Here is a 16099-nt window from a genome sequence, read left to right as displayed (position 1 = left end):
CAAAGCATCGTCATGATCTCCATCGTCACCGGCATGACACCATGATCTCCATCATTTTGATCTATATCAATGTGTCATCACATGGTCGTCTCGCCAACTATTGCTCTTGCAACTATTGCTATCGCATAGCGATAAAGTAAAGCAATTATTTGGCGCTTGCATCTTATTCAATAAAGAGACAACCATAAGGCTTCTGCCAGTTGCCGATAACTTCAACAAAACATGATCATCTCATACAACAACTTATATCTCATCACGTCTTGACCATATCACATCACAACATGCCCTGCAAAAACAAGTTAGATGCCCTCTACTTTGTTGTTGCAAGTTTTACGTGGCTGCTACGGGCTGAGCAAGAACCGTTCTTACCTACGCATCAAAACCACAACGATAGTTCGTCAAGTTAGTGTTGTTTTAACCTTCCCAAGGACCGGGCGTAGCCACACTCGGTTCAACTAAAGTTGGAGAAACTGACACCCGCCAGCCACCTGTGTGCAAAGCACGTCGGTAGAACCAGTTTCGCATAAGCGTACGCGTAATGTCGGTCCGGGCCGCTTCATCCAACAATACTGTCGAACCAAAGTATGACATGCTGGTAAGCAGTATGACTTGTATCGCCCACAACTCACTTGTGTTCTACTCGTGTATATAACATCTACGCATAAACCTGGCTCTGATATCACTGTTGGGGAACGTATTAATTTCAAAAAAATTCCTACGCACACACAGGATCATGGCGATGCATAGCAACGAGAGGGAAGAGTGTGTCCATGTACCCTCGTAGACCGAAAGCGGAAGCGTTAGCACAACGCGGTTGATGTAGTCGTACGTCTTCACGATCCGACCGATCCAAGTACCGAACGCACAGCACCTCTGAGTTCAGCACACGTTCAACTCGATGACGTCCCGCGAGCTCCGATCCAGCAAAGCTTTGCCAGAGAGTTTCGTTAGCACGACGGCGTGATTACGGTGATGATGATGCTACCGACGCAAGGCTTCGCCTAAGCACCGCTATGATATGATCGAGGTGGATTATAGTGGAGGGGGCCACCGCACACGGCTGGGAGAGATCAACAGATCAACTTGTGTGCCTACAGGTGCACCCCTGCCCCCGTATATAAAGGAGCAAGGGGGAGGCCGGCCGGCCCCTGTAGGCGCGCCAGGAGGAGGAGTCCTCCTCCTAGTAGGAGCAGGACTCCCCTCTTTCCTACTCCTACTAGGAGGGGGAAAGGAAGGGGGAGAGGAGAAGGAAAGGGGGGCGCCGCCCCCCTCTCCTAGTCCAATTCGGACCAGAGGGGGAGGGGCGCGCGGCCTGCCCTAGGCCAGCCCTCTCTCTCTCTCCACTAAGGCCCATAAGGCCCACTATTTCTCCCGGGGGGTTCCGGTAACCCTCCGGCACTCCGGTTTTCTCCGAAACTACCTGGAACACTTCCGGTGTCCGAATATAGTCGTCCAATATATTGATCTTTACGTCTCGACCATTTCGAGACTCCTCGTCATGTCCGTGATCATATCCGGGACTCCGAACTACCTTCGGTACATCAAAACACAAAAACTCATAATACCGATCGTCACCGAACTTTAGGCGTGCGGACCCTACGGGTTCGAGAACTATGTAGACATGACCGAGACACGTCTCCGGTCAATAACCAATAGCGGAACCTGGATGCTCATATTGGCTCCCACATATTCTACGAAGAACTTTATCGGTCAAACCGCATAACAACATACGTTGTTCCCTTTGTCATCGGTATGTTACTTGCCCGAGATTCGATCGTCGGTATCTCAATACCTAGCTCAATCTCGTTACCGGCAAGTCTCTTTACTCGTTACGTAATGCATCATCCCGCAACTAACTCATTAGTCATACTGCTTGCAAGGCTTATCGTGATGTGCATTACCGAGAGGGCCCAGAGATACATCTCCGACAATCGGAGTGACAAATCCTAATCTTGATCTATGCCAACTCAACAAGTACCATCGGAGACACTTGTAGAGCACCTTTATAATCACCCAGTTACGTTGTGACGTTTGGTAGCACACAAAGTGTTCCTCCGGTAATTGGGAGTTGCATAATCTCATAGTCATAGGAACATGTATAAGTCATGAAGAAAGTAATAGCAGTAAACTAAACGATCAAGTGCTATGCTAACAGAATGGGTCAAGTCAATCATATCATTCTCCTAATGGTGTGATCTCATTAATCAAATGACAACTCATGTCTATGGTTTAGGAAACTCAACCATCTTTGATAAACGAGCTAGTCAAGTAGAGGCATACTAGTGACACTATGATTGTCTATGTATTCACACATGTATTATGTTTCCCGGTTAATACAATTCTAGCATGAATAATAAACATTTATATGATATAAGGAAATATAAATAACCACTTTATTATTGCCTCTAGGGCATATTTCCTTCAGTCATCCCAAGGACGTTTTCGACATCCCCTCTCCCGAATATTAGTCGTCCCCTCTCCCGAATATTAGTCATGGACCGACCATAGACCCCGTTCAATAAGTGAAACTTATTAGTCGTCCCCTCTCCCGAATTGAGAAGTAAGCTAGGGTCAGATATGTGTCAAGTTTGTATACTGTGTTGTTGTATTGTGATCAGTATATTGTGTTGTTGTATGTCTGAAGTACTAGTATATTATACTGTTGTACATTTGTCAAAGTGCTCCCTACTTTTAAACTAGAGTTTGTATAGATTTATTTCTCAAAAGTGCAACTCCGGCTCTTTTCACTCTACATATAAGACTTGTCTGAAGTCACAATTAATAAAATTTAACCATATTTATATGAAAAATATCAACATCGACTCTACAATATTGAAGTTATATAATATGAAAATTCAATTCATGACGCACTTAATGGTATTAATTTCGTATTGTAAATGTTGATAATTTTTCTATAAAGTTGGTCAAAGTTTACGAACTTTGACTTCAGACAAATTTTATATGCGAAGTAAAACGGACCGGAGGGAGTTTATGCTATGAAGTTGACCAAATTTAGAGAGAAGTATGTCATGAACACATTTTAAATTAGACAGTTTTTTTTCTCTTTGTATGGCATACAATGACCACACGAGCATCAGCACACCGCACACCCATGCTCTGTCAAAGAAAATTGTACAAACCACGAACTATTGGTGCCGATTTTGCACAGAACACCCACGGTAAGAATTTGTTGCATAGAACACCACATATCAGTGTAACCCGTTGCAGCTAGGTCGAGTCCAACATTTAGGTACATTGACATGATTTTTGATAAGTGGGCCTGCTAGTGAATGCATGCATGGCAAAAAAACGGACACATAAGTCGGCCAACTAAATCTGTCAATACCTTGGAAACATTTGGTCCGATTGAGCTGGAAATTTCTAAGGTTACTATTGGTTACATGTATGGTCTATTCTTTTTGGCATTTTTATAAAAATGTCAAATTAAACAAATAATGAGCCAAGTAATTAAAATGTCCATGTTGATGTGACGGGTCTTCTTTGTCGCACGTGCACTTACAAGTAGGACCCATCCGCCAAACACTGGATTAGCTGCAAAGAATTACAAAATATGTGGTGCTCTGACCAACAAACCCGTAAAATTGGTGTTGTGTACAAAATCAACATCAATAGGGGGAGAACCCTTTGTTTTTTGCGGGAATTGTCTTGTTTCCTTAGTTATAATTGGACATATTTGCTTTCTTTTGAATTTTTTCTAGAGATTTATTGAAAAAATAACCCGCAAAAAAAGAAACAAGACAAAACTAGCACCTGCGTGTCCGAAAAGAATCCAAACTCGACTCTCGTATTAGTTGGAGCTGGAACTAAACATGTTGGAGTGTGGTCCTTCGCCGATCGCGAAAAGGACGGCAGAAAGGAAAACGAAATTGCTTTACACACGATTTTTATACCTACGATCTGACGTATTTTCACTAGACAACATGCTGCATTGGTTTTCTTTTCCCGATGGAGCTGGTTGATTGGACGAAAGGACATGCAACCGCACATGGTATGTGTTTCCGACCTGAAAATGTCGTACCTATAAAGGGAAAAGGTCGACCGCGCGCCAAGAAAGAAGTGCCGACCATATCCCGCCCCGCACGACCCCGTCAAGCGCTCCTTGGAAGGAAACCACCTTCCACACTCCACCCAAGCGCTGCACCGAGGAGTGACCGAGGATGGAGGCCGCCGCCGCCGCCGCCTCCTCCCCATCCATGACCCCCTTCCGCCCCGCGCCCCGCGTCGCCTGCTTGGCTCGCTCGCGGGTGGCCGCGACGCCCCTCAGGGCCGTGCCGCTGATGCGGGTGGCGCCCGAGTCGCTGCAGGCCGCGAGCGGGTCCCTCGTGGGCGTGCCGAGCCGCGGGACTGGGGACCTGGACGGGCCCGGCGCCATGGAGTACCTGACGGCCGTGCTGGCCTCCAAGGTCTACGACGTGGCCGTCCAGACGCCGCTGGAGCGCGCCGGCAAGCTCTCCGAACGCCTCGGGGTCGACCTCAACATCAAGCGCGAGGATCTGCAGCCTGAGCCGGTAATCAATCACCAAACCAACCCCGTAGCCTATTTTGCAATTTTGTCCTTGTATCCATGACATGCGGGTTCAGCCCTTCGTTTCCTGACGCTTCAAGCTTCGGTCAGTGTCTGTGTGGGTTTTGTGGAGGTTCTATCTTGATTAGTACTGATGTTTAGATTCCTCTCTCACCTTGGCGTTCACATCATAGTACTATCGCAGTAACTGTTAGCCGCATTAATCCTGCTGCACTTTTTCAGTTAGTCTAGTGTTAATTTTCTTCAGTTCCGTCAGAGAATAACCAAGTGCATGCATTGTGAGCCTGTTTAATTATGTGCATCTCTGTAGGATTTGCTAACAGGGTCCTCTTGCCCTCAGCTTTTATTGTCCAACAAATTTTTAATTTTAGGTTGAATGACTAGCTCAACTATCCACTACTTTTTGTTTTTTTAATGCACATGGAGCTGTTACTGGCTGTCTCATTTGCTATTTACATACCTAGGTAAAATTTGTTTCTTATATGCATAGGCATTTTCATTCAAGTTGAGGGGTGCATATAATATGATGGCAAAGCTCTCCCAAGAGCAGTTAAACAACGGCGTTATCTGCTCCTCTGCTGGAAACCATGCTCAAGGAGTTGCTCTTTCTGCCCAAAGATTGGGCTGTCATGCCGTTATTGTCATGCCTGTGACAACACCAGAAAACAAGGTTATCGATATCTCGATGACTTTACCTTAAATATGCCGTTTGTATGGTATATCTAAGTTATTATCAGCAGCTATTAACATACAACTTAATCCAGTGGCGATCAGTGGAGAAACTGGGTGCGACAGTCGTTCTCAAAGGAGATTCATATGACGAAGCTCAATCATATGCAAAACTACTCTGTGAGGAGGAAGGCCTCACATTCATACCTCCTTTTGACCATCCCGACATTATTGCTGGACAAGGAACTGTTGGCATGGAAATTGTTCGCCAATTGCAAGGTCCATTACATGCAATATTTGTACCTGTGGGAGGTGGTGGATTAATTGCTGGAATTGCTGCCTATGTGAAACGGGTCTGCCCTGAGGTAAGCTTTCAAACACAGGAGTGTTTTCTTTTTCTATGTAAAACATTACAAGACACCGAAGTTCTTTATAAATGCCATTAAAGTAAATGGCCCTATTTCAAGTGCATTTGGGAATCAATTGTTTTTCATCCAATCACCTAACTGTAACCCTTCTCTAGATTGAACACAATACATCATTTGGTCACAGTCGGGGTAAAATATTCGTATTCAGGCTGTCCTTTCTTGTATGTTTACAACAATTCTGGTGCAGGTCAAAATAATTGGAGTGGAGCCCTCAGATGCAAATGCCATGGCATTGTCCTTGTTTCATGGCCAGAGGGTCATGTTAGAACATATTGGAGGGTTTGCTGATGGTGTAGCTGTCAAAGTTGTAGGCAAGGAGACATTTCCCTTGTGTCAAGATTTTGTAGATGGCATTGTCCTGGTCAGCCAAGATGCTATCTGTGCTTCAATAAAGGTGAGAGTGATCAACTTATTATATGTCTGATCCGCCTTGAATAGAAGTTTTCAGTTTCATTTGAATAGAAGTGTTATAATGGTGTGTATTATGTGATAATGTGGCCTTGTTTTCTAGTTTTCAGTTCTTGCTGTGGATATTGGTATTTTTTGTGTCTTCTTTAAAATTTACTACGCATAAGCATTGTGATAACATTGCTCAAAAATAGGATGGTGGAAATTCTAGCTCTGCAGTTTGTTCTATGCCAATCTTACCGTCATCATGCTTGTGGACTGTTTATGCTAGATTGTTGTGGATGTTCTGCACTAACAATATTATTCATACTGAAAATGTTGTTTTTCATGGGCACAGGATATGTTTGAGGAGAACAGGAATATCCTTGAGCCTTCTGGGGCCCTTGCCTTGGCTGGGGCTGAAGCTTACTGCAAATACTACGGTTTGAAAGGGGAAACTGTGGTTGCAATAAGTAGCGGTGCAAATATGAACTTTGATACACTTAGATTAGTAACCGAGCTTCCTGATGTTGGTCGAAAACCAGAAGCGGTATTACCTACATTTTCGCCGAAGGAGCAGGGAAGCTTCAAAGAGTTTGCAGAACTGGTATGCATCATGATTTTTCAACCAACACATGATAGTAGATATTCTATTTCTTTTCTTGTGACTTCTTGTTGTGCAGGTTAGCCGGATGAATATTACCGAATTCAAACACATATATGATTCTCATGGAAAAGAAGCCCTTGTTCTACACAGGTACTCAAAGTCAAACAACAGTTTCAGTAAATACATTGTTCCTGTACCGGGTTATTGTTTCATGATTACTTTTTCTAGAACCTTTGGTGGGAGAGGAATACTCATACATAGAAAATGTGACTTTGTACATTCTCCTGTCTAATCTCAGTAGGCAAAAAAAAAAAAAAACTAATTGAACGTCTGTGTTCTATTCATCATCTGTACTCGTGTGGAAACAGTTCGAGACCGATTTTTTTGTCATGTGTAACCCTTGTGTTTTTATTTTATTTTGCAGAAAGTAACCCTTCTAATAAATTAGCTTAACTTGACATAGAAACCCTGCTCGAGTACATTCAGATAGATATATACAATTTTTAATTTAAGGTAATTTGAGATCCCTAACCATTGGTCGTCTTTTTGTTCCAGCGGAAGTGATGACGTCGGAGATGAACCGGTCGAGGTATTACTCGGATAAATTTGATATTTGTTTCTTGTTACTGCAACTGGTTTTCTTTTCTTTTCCGGTTGTTAATTTATTGCTACTAAACGACATCGTGGCCGCGCAAACTTGTAGGCCAAACCTGTAGAAGCTGGAGACGATGGCAAGGAATGTGAGGATAGCTGTAGACCGTGCGGGGAGGGGGAAAAGGTGATCATTTCTGCTTCCATGATACATTTTTTTTACCGTTTATTGTTCTTTTTGGAAAAAACAAGACGGGTATGCGCAGCATACATGGCTGGACCCTGCGAATCCAATTGGTCTCTGAGTACTAATTCGTCGTATGTTTTTTATGCTGTGCAGCCGCTGGCGTGGCTGAACGCCCGCGTGGTCACCACCACCGGGATCATCAACCTCATGACGGCGGGGCTTGGCTTGTATGTGAAAGCGCACCACCCAAGTGTGCTTGGGCTGGTGGTCACATGCTGGGAGGCCTTGCCGCTCACCATGGTGCGCGTCGTCCTCGTGTCTGGCCTCGGCGCCGCGCTCGCACTAGGCGTCTTGCTCATGTATGCCGGCATCAAGATGAGCCTACAGGGGGGTCCCCGTCCCGCTCGGCCTAGTTAGTGTACGTCTATTTTGCCTTTATTTACTGCTGTTATATCTCTTATCATTGTGCGTGCAATATGTGCATCAATTAATATTGATCGGACGGAGTAGTATATATTGTTTAGAAAAAAGAAAGAAATAAACATGTGATGATGAGTTGACGGAGATGACGGAGCACCACCCCACATTGTGTATATGTATATAACTGAGGCATGACCCAGAAGGCAAAACATGTATAAGAATATATATATAAGTGGGGCGCCCACGCTACAATAAGAACTACAGTTGTAAATCTCCTCGCTTGTTTGTCTCTTTCTTTTTTATCATCATTTATACAGTAACTTACTCCCTCCGTCCCATAATATAAGAACGCTGTTGACACTACAGGTAGTGTAGAAAACGTTCTTATATTAGGGACGGAGGGAGTATCATTTGTTTGTCTCTTTACTTTTCATCATCCCACAACACGTGCGAGCATAGCGCTTCGTTCCTCTGCACACCAGAGACAGCTATAGGCCTAACTGAATGGAAGGCATGCCGTCAGAGCTATTCTAGTGGAAGTATTACTCAATAATTTGATCTGTTCATGCCAATAGGTTTGATTCAGATACATACTCATTCATGCCAACTTTTCTGTTCAGTTCAGGTTAAATACCCAAAGAGACTGGACTTGAAAAGAGAAAGAAGATGAGAGACAGAGAAGAACAGGTTAGATTCAGATACACGCGCAGTCATGCCAACTCCTCTGCTCGATTCTGTTGTGGGTTGCACGAGACGTCACAACGATACTGTATCAGATTATATAGTGTACACAAGGTAGGCACGAGACGTCACACGATGTTATTATATAGTGTATAAGTGGTAGCAGTACCGCGCTTGGTCATCGAGTCCTTTGAAGTCAGAAAATCAATCAACAAGGCCGGCAATTAAGAAAGGAAAGGAGCAAAGGAGACCGATGTTGAGAGAGTAGCAAGGCAAAGCAAAGCAGTAGGAAGGGAATGGCCGGCTGCGGAGAGGAACTGAAGTTGCTGGGCATGTGGGCGAGCCCGTTCGTGGTGCGGGTGCAGATCGCGCTTCGCCTCAAGGGCTTCAGCTACGAGTACGTGGAGGAGGACCTGCAGAACAAGAGCGAGCTGCTCCTCAGGTCCAACCCTGTCCACGCCGGCAAGGTGCCGGTGCTCATCCACAACGGCAAGCCCGTCTGCGAGTCGTCGGTCATCCTGCGGTACATCGACGAGGCCTTCTCCGGCGCCGAGCCGTCCCTCCTCCCCGCCGACGACCCCTACGGCCGAGCCATGGTTCTCTTCTGGGCCGCTTTCATCGACGACACGGTAGGTGCATACATGTTGCTTGAGTACTACCTCACCCTCACATGGCGGCGTGCGTTCATGTATACCTTTTTCAGTGCAGCTGTTGAAGGCGCGGAGCCAGGCGTTGAGAGGCGAGACGGGCGAGGAGAAGGAGCAGGGGAGGAAGAAGGCGGCCGCGGCCATGGCAACCTTGGAGGGGGTGTTGAGGGAGTCCAAGGCGAGGTTCTTCAGCGGCAGGGATGGACCCGGCTACCTGGATATCATGCTCGGCAGCCTCCTCGGCTCGATGCGCGCGACGGAGGAGATATGTGGGCTCCAGACCTTCGACCCGACCACCACGCCGCTCCTGGCCGCATGGGCGGAGCTCTTCTGCGCGCTGGACGCGGTGGAGCCGGTCATGCCGCGCGTGGAGAGGCTCGTCGAGTATGCCGAGGCGACGCAGCCTCGGACCGCCGTGTCCAGCACCACCAACTAAGAGCAGATGAGCTCTGCGCGCAGTCGCGTGTTTGTTCTGCAATGAGCGCGGCTTGTCAAACTATTGTGTTCACCAAATACTTTAAATTAAGAAAAAAAGGATACATAGAGCTGATGCATTTTTTGACACATTTTCACTTCCATCCGCCCCACATACGTGTGTCTGTCAGTATATATTTTCCAGATGGAAAGGAAAATCTTCACGACCCCAGGTGATATGAGCATGCCACGTCGCGCATGAGCAGGGAGATTTGACAAGTCTTGGTTTCTCGACAAAATTTGTCCTTTTCCTGGATACATTAGATCTAATGAGAGGACGGCATGCTGCCCCTGATTAGCATCGTGGCTTGATGCGTACGTGTGACGGCTGTCGCGATACAATCCTGCGGTATTTGCCACCTATGGGAAATGGTGCTTCGTATAACTGTTGCCTTGCGGTGGACGCCCGATGTGCCGCTACGGCCGAATAGGGCTTGTACAAAATCATCGTACAAATCCATGCGGCTGGTACAAAATCACGTTTTTTTATGGGGAAAGAGTGTTAGACAAAACAAAAATAAACGAAACACGAGAGACACAAATTTTTACGTGGAAACCCTTGCTGGAGAAAACTACGGAGGCACAAAGGCGCAATCACTCTGATGGAGATGTATTACAAGCACGAGACAACAGATGTAGTACAAAGTTGGGTCATCTATTTTGGAATGGAGGTACATGGCAAATTTACTAGAACACACGTGGCAATTTTTACTCCACTTTGCCATGATAAAATTTTACTTTTTCATTGCCATCTTGCCATGGCAACTTTTTACCTTTCATTGCCATGGCAAATTTTACTTTATTTTTTACCATGCCAAATTTCACCTTATTTTGGCATGGCAAAATTTTTACCTTTATTGCCATGGTGGCAAATTTTTTATTTGAACGCACATGGTACACTTTTTTTTTGTGTTTGTACATGTTGGCAATTGTTAATCCACATATTTTGCCACCATGCACACAATGCGAATTTGTCATGATTTTTTCTTTTGGTCCATTTGCAAAAACCAAAAAATATGACCCTGGCAAATTTTGCTTTTTTTTTCTTTTCAATTATGCTTTTCTACCATATTCTGTTTTACATGAAGCAATGGCAACTTTTCAGGTCAAACTTAATTTCCTTATTTTTTGTCCTGTGTGTTTTTAAGTTCTGGCATTTTTCTTAGTTTCATAATTATTATGGTCTACTTGTATCGACATGTCTAAAAGCATAATTTTTAAATTTTTGCATCCTGATTTTTTATAATGAAGGTAGTTTAGAACACACACTATGGCAATTTTCTTTCTTTTTTTTTTTGCTATTCAAAATCATGTTCATAGTTCCCTTTTTCAATTCTTGATAGTAGTCAGTAAGAAACTTTGATTTTTTTTCTGTCATAAACAATGGCGTTGGTGAGATGGGAGGCCCGTTCAGGAAAGGCATGTGTGCCTCGTGGTTGGGCTGGGGCTGGGGCTGGGGGGGGGGGGTTCCGTTTTGGGGGGTTCGGGTTGTGGCTGTTTTATATCGAACGGAATCGTTCGGCCAGAGAGAGCGCTCGTACCGAACCTTTCGTTCGGTCAGGGAGGTCCCCAGACCGAACGGTCGGTACATATCGGGGTCCATCTTCAGTTAAAGGTGCTTGTTTCTTGACAGTTTCTTTTACAGGACATTTATTACGACAGTACAATATACTAGTGTTTTCACAAATACAAGAGCACATATAGTGATTGTGCATACAACAGCCTGAGAGCAAACAGCTAGTGTGTTCCTTATTACAACACCCTGACCCTTATTACTTCCTAGCTAACCGGAGAGCAAACAGCTGGCGTGTTCCACTTATTGAACAGGGTCTATGGTGGATCCATCACACCTGGATGCCGAAAGTGTCCTTGTGGTGATCTCGTAGTTCCTACAGGGTGGAGGAGCGGTACGTGGACCCTGCATCAAGGATCACCATCGCCCCAACATACATGGCCATGACGCCAGCACCGAGCGTGGCGCCAAACCCAGACACGACGATGACACGCAGGCATGGCCACGCCATCTGCCGCATGAGCGGTAGCACAGTGTTGAGCACCACAGGATGCTGCGCAATGTCCATGACGGACCTGCCTACGACAACCACCTGCCCGGTGTTGTAGAGCAGGGTGGTTATGTCCATGCGCGAGTCCAGCGGCGCGACGGGCTGTACAACACAGAGATGACAGTATTCAGAGTCCAGTCAGACTGCAGGTTGTTTAGCCAAGCACAAGTATGACATTTGAAAAGAACAATAAATGCTCAAGAATATCATCGTAGCTACAGAGCAAGCATATACTCCATAAAAGTATCACCTTTTGTTCCTCTGCAACCACTTTGTAGCTGCTTTTACATATATCCGCAAATTCTTTCTCGGTGATTCCATATCCATGCTACAAGTTTGTGCATCAAGGACGTCATTTGGTAGCAATAGCAGCTGAAAGAGAAAACCAATTGCACTAACTAGAAACAAGATCAAATTATCAAGTAATACCTCCACTACTTTAGTTCTGACGACATGCCTTCTGCTGGAACAAAAAAGACCACCGATTATGGTTAGGAATCTGAACTTACCTAAATTACAACTGTATGCCTATCTAAATCAGGGTTTTAAGTAGGGGACTATGCCACTTAGCGACGACTCGCCCAGGAGCTATGAAAAGCTATAGCGAACTAATCCCCATTTAGCGTTTTTGCTTAAATCATGAAAAAGATAGAAAAATAAACAGTCAATCAGGCATCATGTATGATATATCACATATACTTGACATAGAGATATTCGGGCATTAAAAAACAAGGTACTAATCAAGCATCCTAATTTAATAACCAAGCTTTGCATCAATGCATCACGTGTATAGAGAACAAGAAGTAATAGTAAGGCAGAAATCTGGACCGCTGCGATGTGATTTTGGAAGCGCAGAAATTTTTGGCCCAACAGTAGCTTACCGGCGCTAAATGACTTCAAATTTAGCGGTATAGCGGAAAATAGCGAGCTATTACCGTCATCTGTAATTTAGCAGTAAAAGTGCATGGCTTTGCGGGAGGGCCCTTCAAAAGCTATAGCGATGCTACAGGGGAGCTATAGCGGGCTATTTAAAACTTTGATCTAAATGTATTCGAGCAGGATTTCTATACCAAGATAAGCTAATTTAGAAGGGTACAGATGACTTCAGAAGAGTACAGATGACAAAAGAGTGCAATGGTGTACATAACACCCTTTCTTGATGACTCATTGCCCTATGACGCTACCTCTACATGTCTCCAAGAATTTGACAGTCCCCATATTATGCACACTTTCAAAATCTAAGCATTTGGGGTTCCTTAGCTGGAACATACAGCCATTTTTCAATGAAGGGCGATATATTAGTGTCAAGATGATATCAAGTACACCCGGCCTCTGCAACGACACAATATCAGGCGCTAGTCAAGACTTTATGGATGCACATACACCATATCAAGTTAGAAGATAGTCCACGAGAGAGGAAAAATATACTAGCAATACATCACATTAAAAGTCTGTAAGAACGTCAACTAAGGGGTAAAGATACATTTTGAATGGTACCTGAGACCGATATCAACATATGATGCTATTTCACAAGTTCTTTCGAATTTAAGCATCTCAGTGCATTCCTGAGAAAACAAATCAAAACAAAACAAAACTGAGTTTTGCAACTCTATCGTAGAATGATTAATCCGTAAACAGTGAACATATACCAGTGAGAACACCATCAACAAAGCCAAATGGTGCCATGCCATGAAATCAGACTAACTATCACTAATAAAAGCCGAATTGAAAGCTCGATGGTAATACTGATGGAAGAGGCTGCAAATTCAGGTACCAGATTAATTTCCCTTTCATGAGCAATAGCGCCAAGAGTAGCATTATGCAGCTGCGCGTGAAGTCCACTCTGCTCTTGCATCTACAATAATTACAGAATTTTGCACAAGAAACCCAAGTTGCCTGAGAACTCTTACAAGGACAAAGACAAAAGACCAATATGTACCATTTTGCTTTTCATGGTACTTCCTTGGGTATTAACTCCAGTATATAGGTCACCTGAAAGTTCTCGAGAAAATTTAATTTCCATGACAACCTGAAGAGGGGTTACAATTTATTATCAGGCCACACTCATATTTTCCCCACCCCGTAAGACAAACTTGTAAGTAGAAATATAGTGTTAGGAGCTCACCTCCTCCATGGAAGAATTTCCGACTCTTTCACCACTAACAGTGACAGTCACCTCTAACTGCTTTGCTCGTGCAAAAACACCCTAAAGCCAAGCCAAAATTAGTAACATGATCATCATCATTAGACCAAAGAGAATAAATGACAGGAAGTAAATTTATACCACTAGTGTGTTGGCACTTGCAAGACCAAGAACGTCATGGCAAGGAGTAGATATGATTGCATTTTCGATCCCAGGAGTGTTTTCTTTTATGTCAGCAATTAATTCCTGGAATTCATGAAGAGGGGTGTGCTGGCCAACTGGGATGCTGAGGCTTGTTGCTCCGGCTTTTATCACTTCTCCTAGAATATGATAGAGGAACACCCTGTCTGACCTGGATGACAAAGAGAGACTTATTATTCGCAGCCTCATGCTTCGTTTGTAATAGTTATTATTGTAAAAAGAAAGGAGATAAACCAGCATGAGTGTAAACCTGTATATATAACTCATGCTCACAACAATCAGCCAAGAAATCAAATACGCATCGTGCAAACTTAAGTTGAACAGGACAACAAGGCCACTGACTTCTGACTGGATTTTCGGCAAGGGTGTCAACTTAATCTGAATACAATACATGATCGGAAGCAGTAGGCAAGGGAGATGAGAGGAGAACAACGGCATGGGCATCCGAAGAAGAAGAAGCAGTACCGCGAGCAGAGAAGGGGATCGGCGGCGGCTGCTCCTCGCGTGTTGCCGCTGCTGGCTTGCCCGTAAAGTGGAGCTGACCCAGGGAGAGATGCTGGCTTGGCTCTCCATCGCCACCAGCGCCGCCGCTCGACCAAGATCGGAGCGGAGGGGATCGATCTCGATTTTATTTTTATTTTTTTGATGTGGGGAGGATCGATCTCGATTTTTTTTGACAGGTTAATCGATCTCGATTGATTTTTTTTTTTAGTCTAAACACACTCGCTTTATTGATCAATGATGGACGCGAACCGATCGATTGATGGACGCGATCTGTGGTCGTCGGGCTCGGCCCAGACTCACGGACGGGTAGTACAGTACCATTGTTTGGGCCGGGCCACCCAAACGGCGTGTCACGGTGTGCAAGCAAAATATCTCTCTAATCTAAAAAATAAGTTCGTCTAAAAAAATCTAAAAAACAATTGCGGTGCAATCTCGATCCAAAAAAAGAAAAAACATGTGCTACTGCAATCAGATTATTTGGCCAACAAATCTGTCGAACAAAAATTTGTACCTGGCGAAAAAAAAACAAATCTGTGGAACAAAAATTTGTACCTGGCGGGATCCTCGGGGGTAAACTCGATGTGGAGGAATCCAACAGTGCGCGCGTAAGCCACCATGTCCCTGGCGTCGGCCACCACCTGCTCGGCCGTCTTGTGCTGCATCTGCATGGCACCAACGTCGACGTCGACGAGACGGATGCGCCGCTTCTGCGCGTGGCGCAGGGCCTCCCAGGCGGCGCCGATGTCCCCCTTGTTGCACCCCGACACGGCGCAGATGACCGGCACGTGGCCGTCCTCTCCGATGGGCGTGTTCCCCACCTCCATGGCGATGGCCCGCACGGCGTCCAGGTCATCCGGCAGGGAGTCCAAGCAGCGTGCAACGATGGCGTCGGCGCGGAGGTCGGCGAGCAGGCGCGCGGCGACGAGCTTCCTCCTGGTGCTTTCCGGAACGGGCTCCGGCTGCCGAGCACTCGCAAAGCACAGGACAGTGGAGCCTGGGACGGGGCGGTGAGCCATGGGGCTCGCGGCGACGGGAACGGGGCGGTAACGCCGGTAAGCCATGGTGCTCGCGGCGCCGGCGCCGATGCGGAAGGTGGAGCGGGGGACGCGTCTGGTTAGTGGGATGATGGAGCAGACAGAGTTTGGGTTGGACAGGCAGTTCATGGAGTTCATGGTCGGCGGCTATGGTTGGGTTCAGGGGAATATGAGTGCTGGGCGTCCGCCTCCGAGTACTATATAAACTTCTCGTCACCCACTTGCCACTTGTTTAAGAGCATGGCCATGGAGGCGAACGTTTCAAACCTGGGGAGATGCACCCGTTTTTTTTCCTAAGAAAAAGTAATTGCAAAAATTATTGAAAAAAATGAAGACTTTTGACAATGAGCTTCCTCAAGCGCTACACTCGTGCAAAATTTTTTTTACGAAGAAGACTTTCATGATATTGTTGGCGAAAATACAAAATCAGCACTATATTAGAGTTACTATTCACTCTATATTGTCCTCGGATATTTGCGCTCAGATTTCTGATGTCAGTTTTTTTTGTCAAAATTAT

The 16099-nt window shown here is 45.3% G+C and overlaps 3 protein-coding genes across 5 annotated transcripts; 2 read left to right on the top strand and 1 right to left on the bottom strand.

The window, feature by feature from the left end:
• Positions 1–4085: 4085 nt before the first annotated feature.
• Positions 4086–8734, top strand: LOC123119186 (threonine dehydratase 1 biosynthetic, chloroplastic). 3 transcript variants are annotated; one of them, XM_044538895.1, is made up of 10 exons: positions 4086–4529; positions 5037–5216; positions 5311–5580; positions 5831–6037; positions 6389–6637; positions 6714–6787; positions 7193–7226; positions 7341–7415; positions 7569–7833; positions 8456–8734. In XM_044538895.1, exons 1-9 carry the CDS (start codon positions 4179–4181, stop codon positions 7830–7832), a joined length of 1704 nt encoding a protein of 567 aa, XP_044394830.1. In that variant the 5' UTR covers positions 4086–4178; the 3' UTR covers position 7833; positions 8456–8734. The 3 variants fall into 3 exon arrangements, with proteins under 3 accessions (XP_044394830.1, XP_044394831.1, XP_044394829.1); XM_044538896.1 differs by having other exon boundaries at positions 8461–8645; XM_044538894.1 differs by lacking the exon at positions 8456–8734 and having other exon boundaries at positions 7569–8392.
• A 59-nt stretch (positions 8735–8793) lies between these two features.
• Positions 8794–9727, top strand: LOC123119187 (probable glutathione S-transferase GSTU6). Its single transcript, XM_044538898.1, has 2 exons — positions 8794–9145; positions 9225–9727. Exons 1-2 carry the CDS (start codon positions 8813–8815, stop codon positions 9597–9599), a joined length of 708 nt encoding a protein of 235 aa, XP_044394833.1. The 5' UTR covers positions 8794–8812; the 3' UTR covers positions 9600–9727.
• Positions 9728–11336: 1609 nt separating this feature from the next.
• Positions 11337–15733, bottom strand: LOC123119184 (2-isopropylmalate synthase A). The gene is made up of 9 exons (XM_044538893.1): positions 15101–15733; positions 13985–14195; positions 13826–13906; positions 13640–13729; positions 13475–13555; positions 13198–13265; positions 12130–12163; positions 11951–12028; positions 11337–11802 (listed from the first exon to the last, which is right to left on the bottom strand). The coding sequence occupies exons 1-9, from the start codon at positions 15718–15720 to the stop codon at positions 11527–11529; spliced, it is 1539 nt and encodes a 512-aa protein (XP_044394828.1). The 5' UTR covers positions 15721–15733; the 3' UTR covers positions 11337–11526.
• Between the last annotated feature and the right edge of the window lie 366 nt (positions 15734–16099).

The sequence above is a fragment of the Triticum aestivum genome, chromosome 5D (assembly GCF_018294505.1).
Source record: "Triticum aestivum cultivar Chinese Spring chromosome 5D, IWGSC CS RefSeq v2.1, whole genome shotgun sequence".
Taxonomy (NCBI): Eukaryota; Viridiplantae; Streptophyta; class Magnoliopsida; order Poales; family Poaceae; genus Triticum; species Triticum aestivum.
Note: the sequence above shows the minus strand (reverse complement) of the source record. Positions and strands in the feature narration are given on the sequence as shown.

Bases quoted from the DNA above. Each gene is read 5' to 3' on its own strand.
- LOC123119184 (XM_044538893.1), bottom strand. From the start codon at position 15,720: ATGAACTCCATGAACTGCCTGTCCAACCCAAACTCTGTCTGCTCCATC. The intron at 13,907-13,984 runs GTATAAATTTAC...GCTTGGCTTTAG, and splicing joins CAAGTGCCAACACACTAGTG to GGTGTTTTTGCACGAGCAAA. The intron at 13,266-13,474 runs GTACCTGAATTT...TTGTTTTCTCAG, and splicing joins ATGAAAGGGAAATTAATCTG to GAATGCACTGAGATGCTTAA.
- LOC123119187 (XM_044538898.1), top strand. From the start codon at position 8,813: ATGGCCGGCTGCGGAGAGGAACTGAAGTTGCTGGGCATGTGGGCGAGC. The intron at 9,146-9,224 runs GTAGGTGCATAC...TTTTCAGTGCAG, and splicing joins CCGCTTTCATCGACGACACG to CTGTTGAAGGCGCGGAGCCA.
- LOC123119186 (XM_044538895.1), top strand. From the start codon at position 4,179: ATGGAGGCCGCCGCCGCCGCCGCCTCCTCCCCATCCATGACCCCCTTC. The intron at 5,217-5,310 runs GTTATCGATATC...AACTTAATCCAG, and splicing joins TGACAACACCAGAAAACAAG to TGGCGATCAGTGGAGAAACT. The intron at 6,788-7,192 runs GTACTCAAAGTC...TTTTTGTTCCAG, and splicing joins GAAGCCCTTGTTCTACACAG to CGGAAGTGATGACGTCGGAG.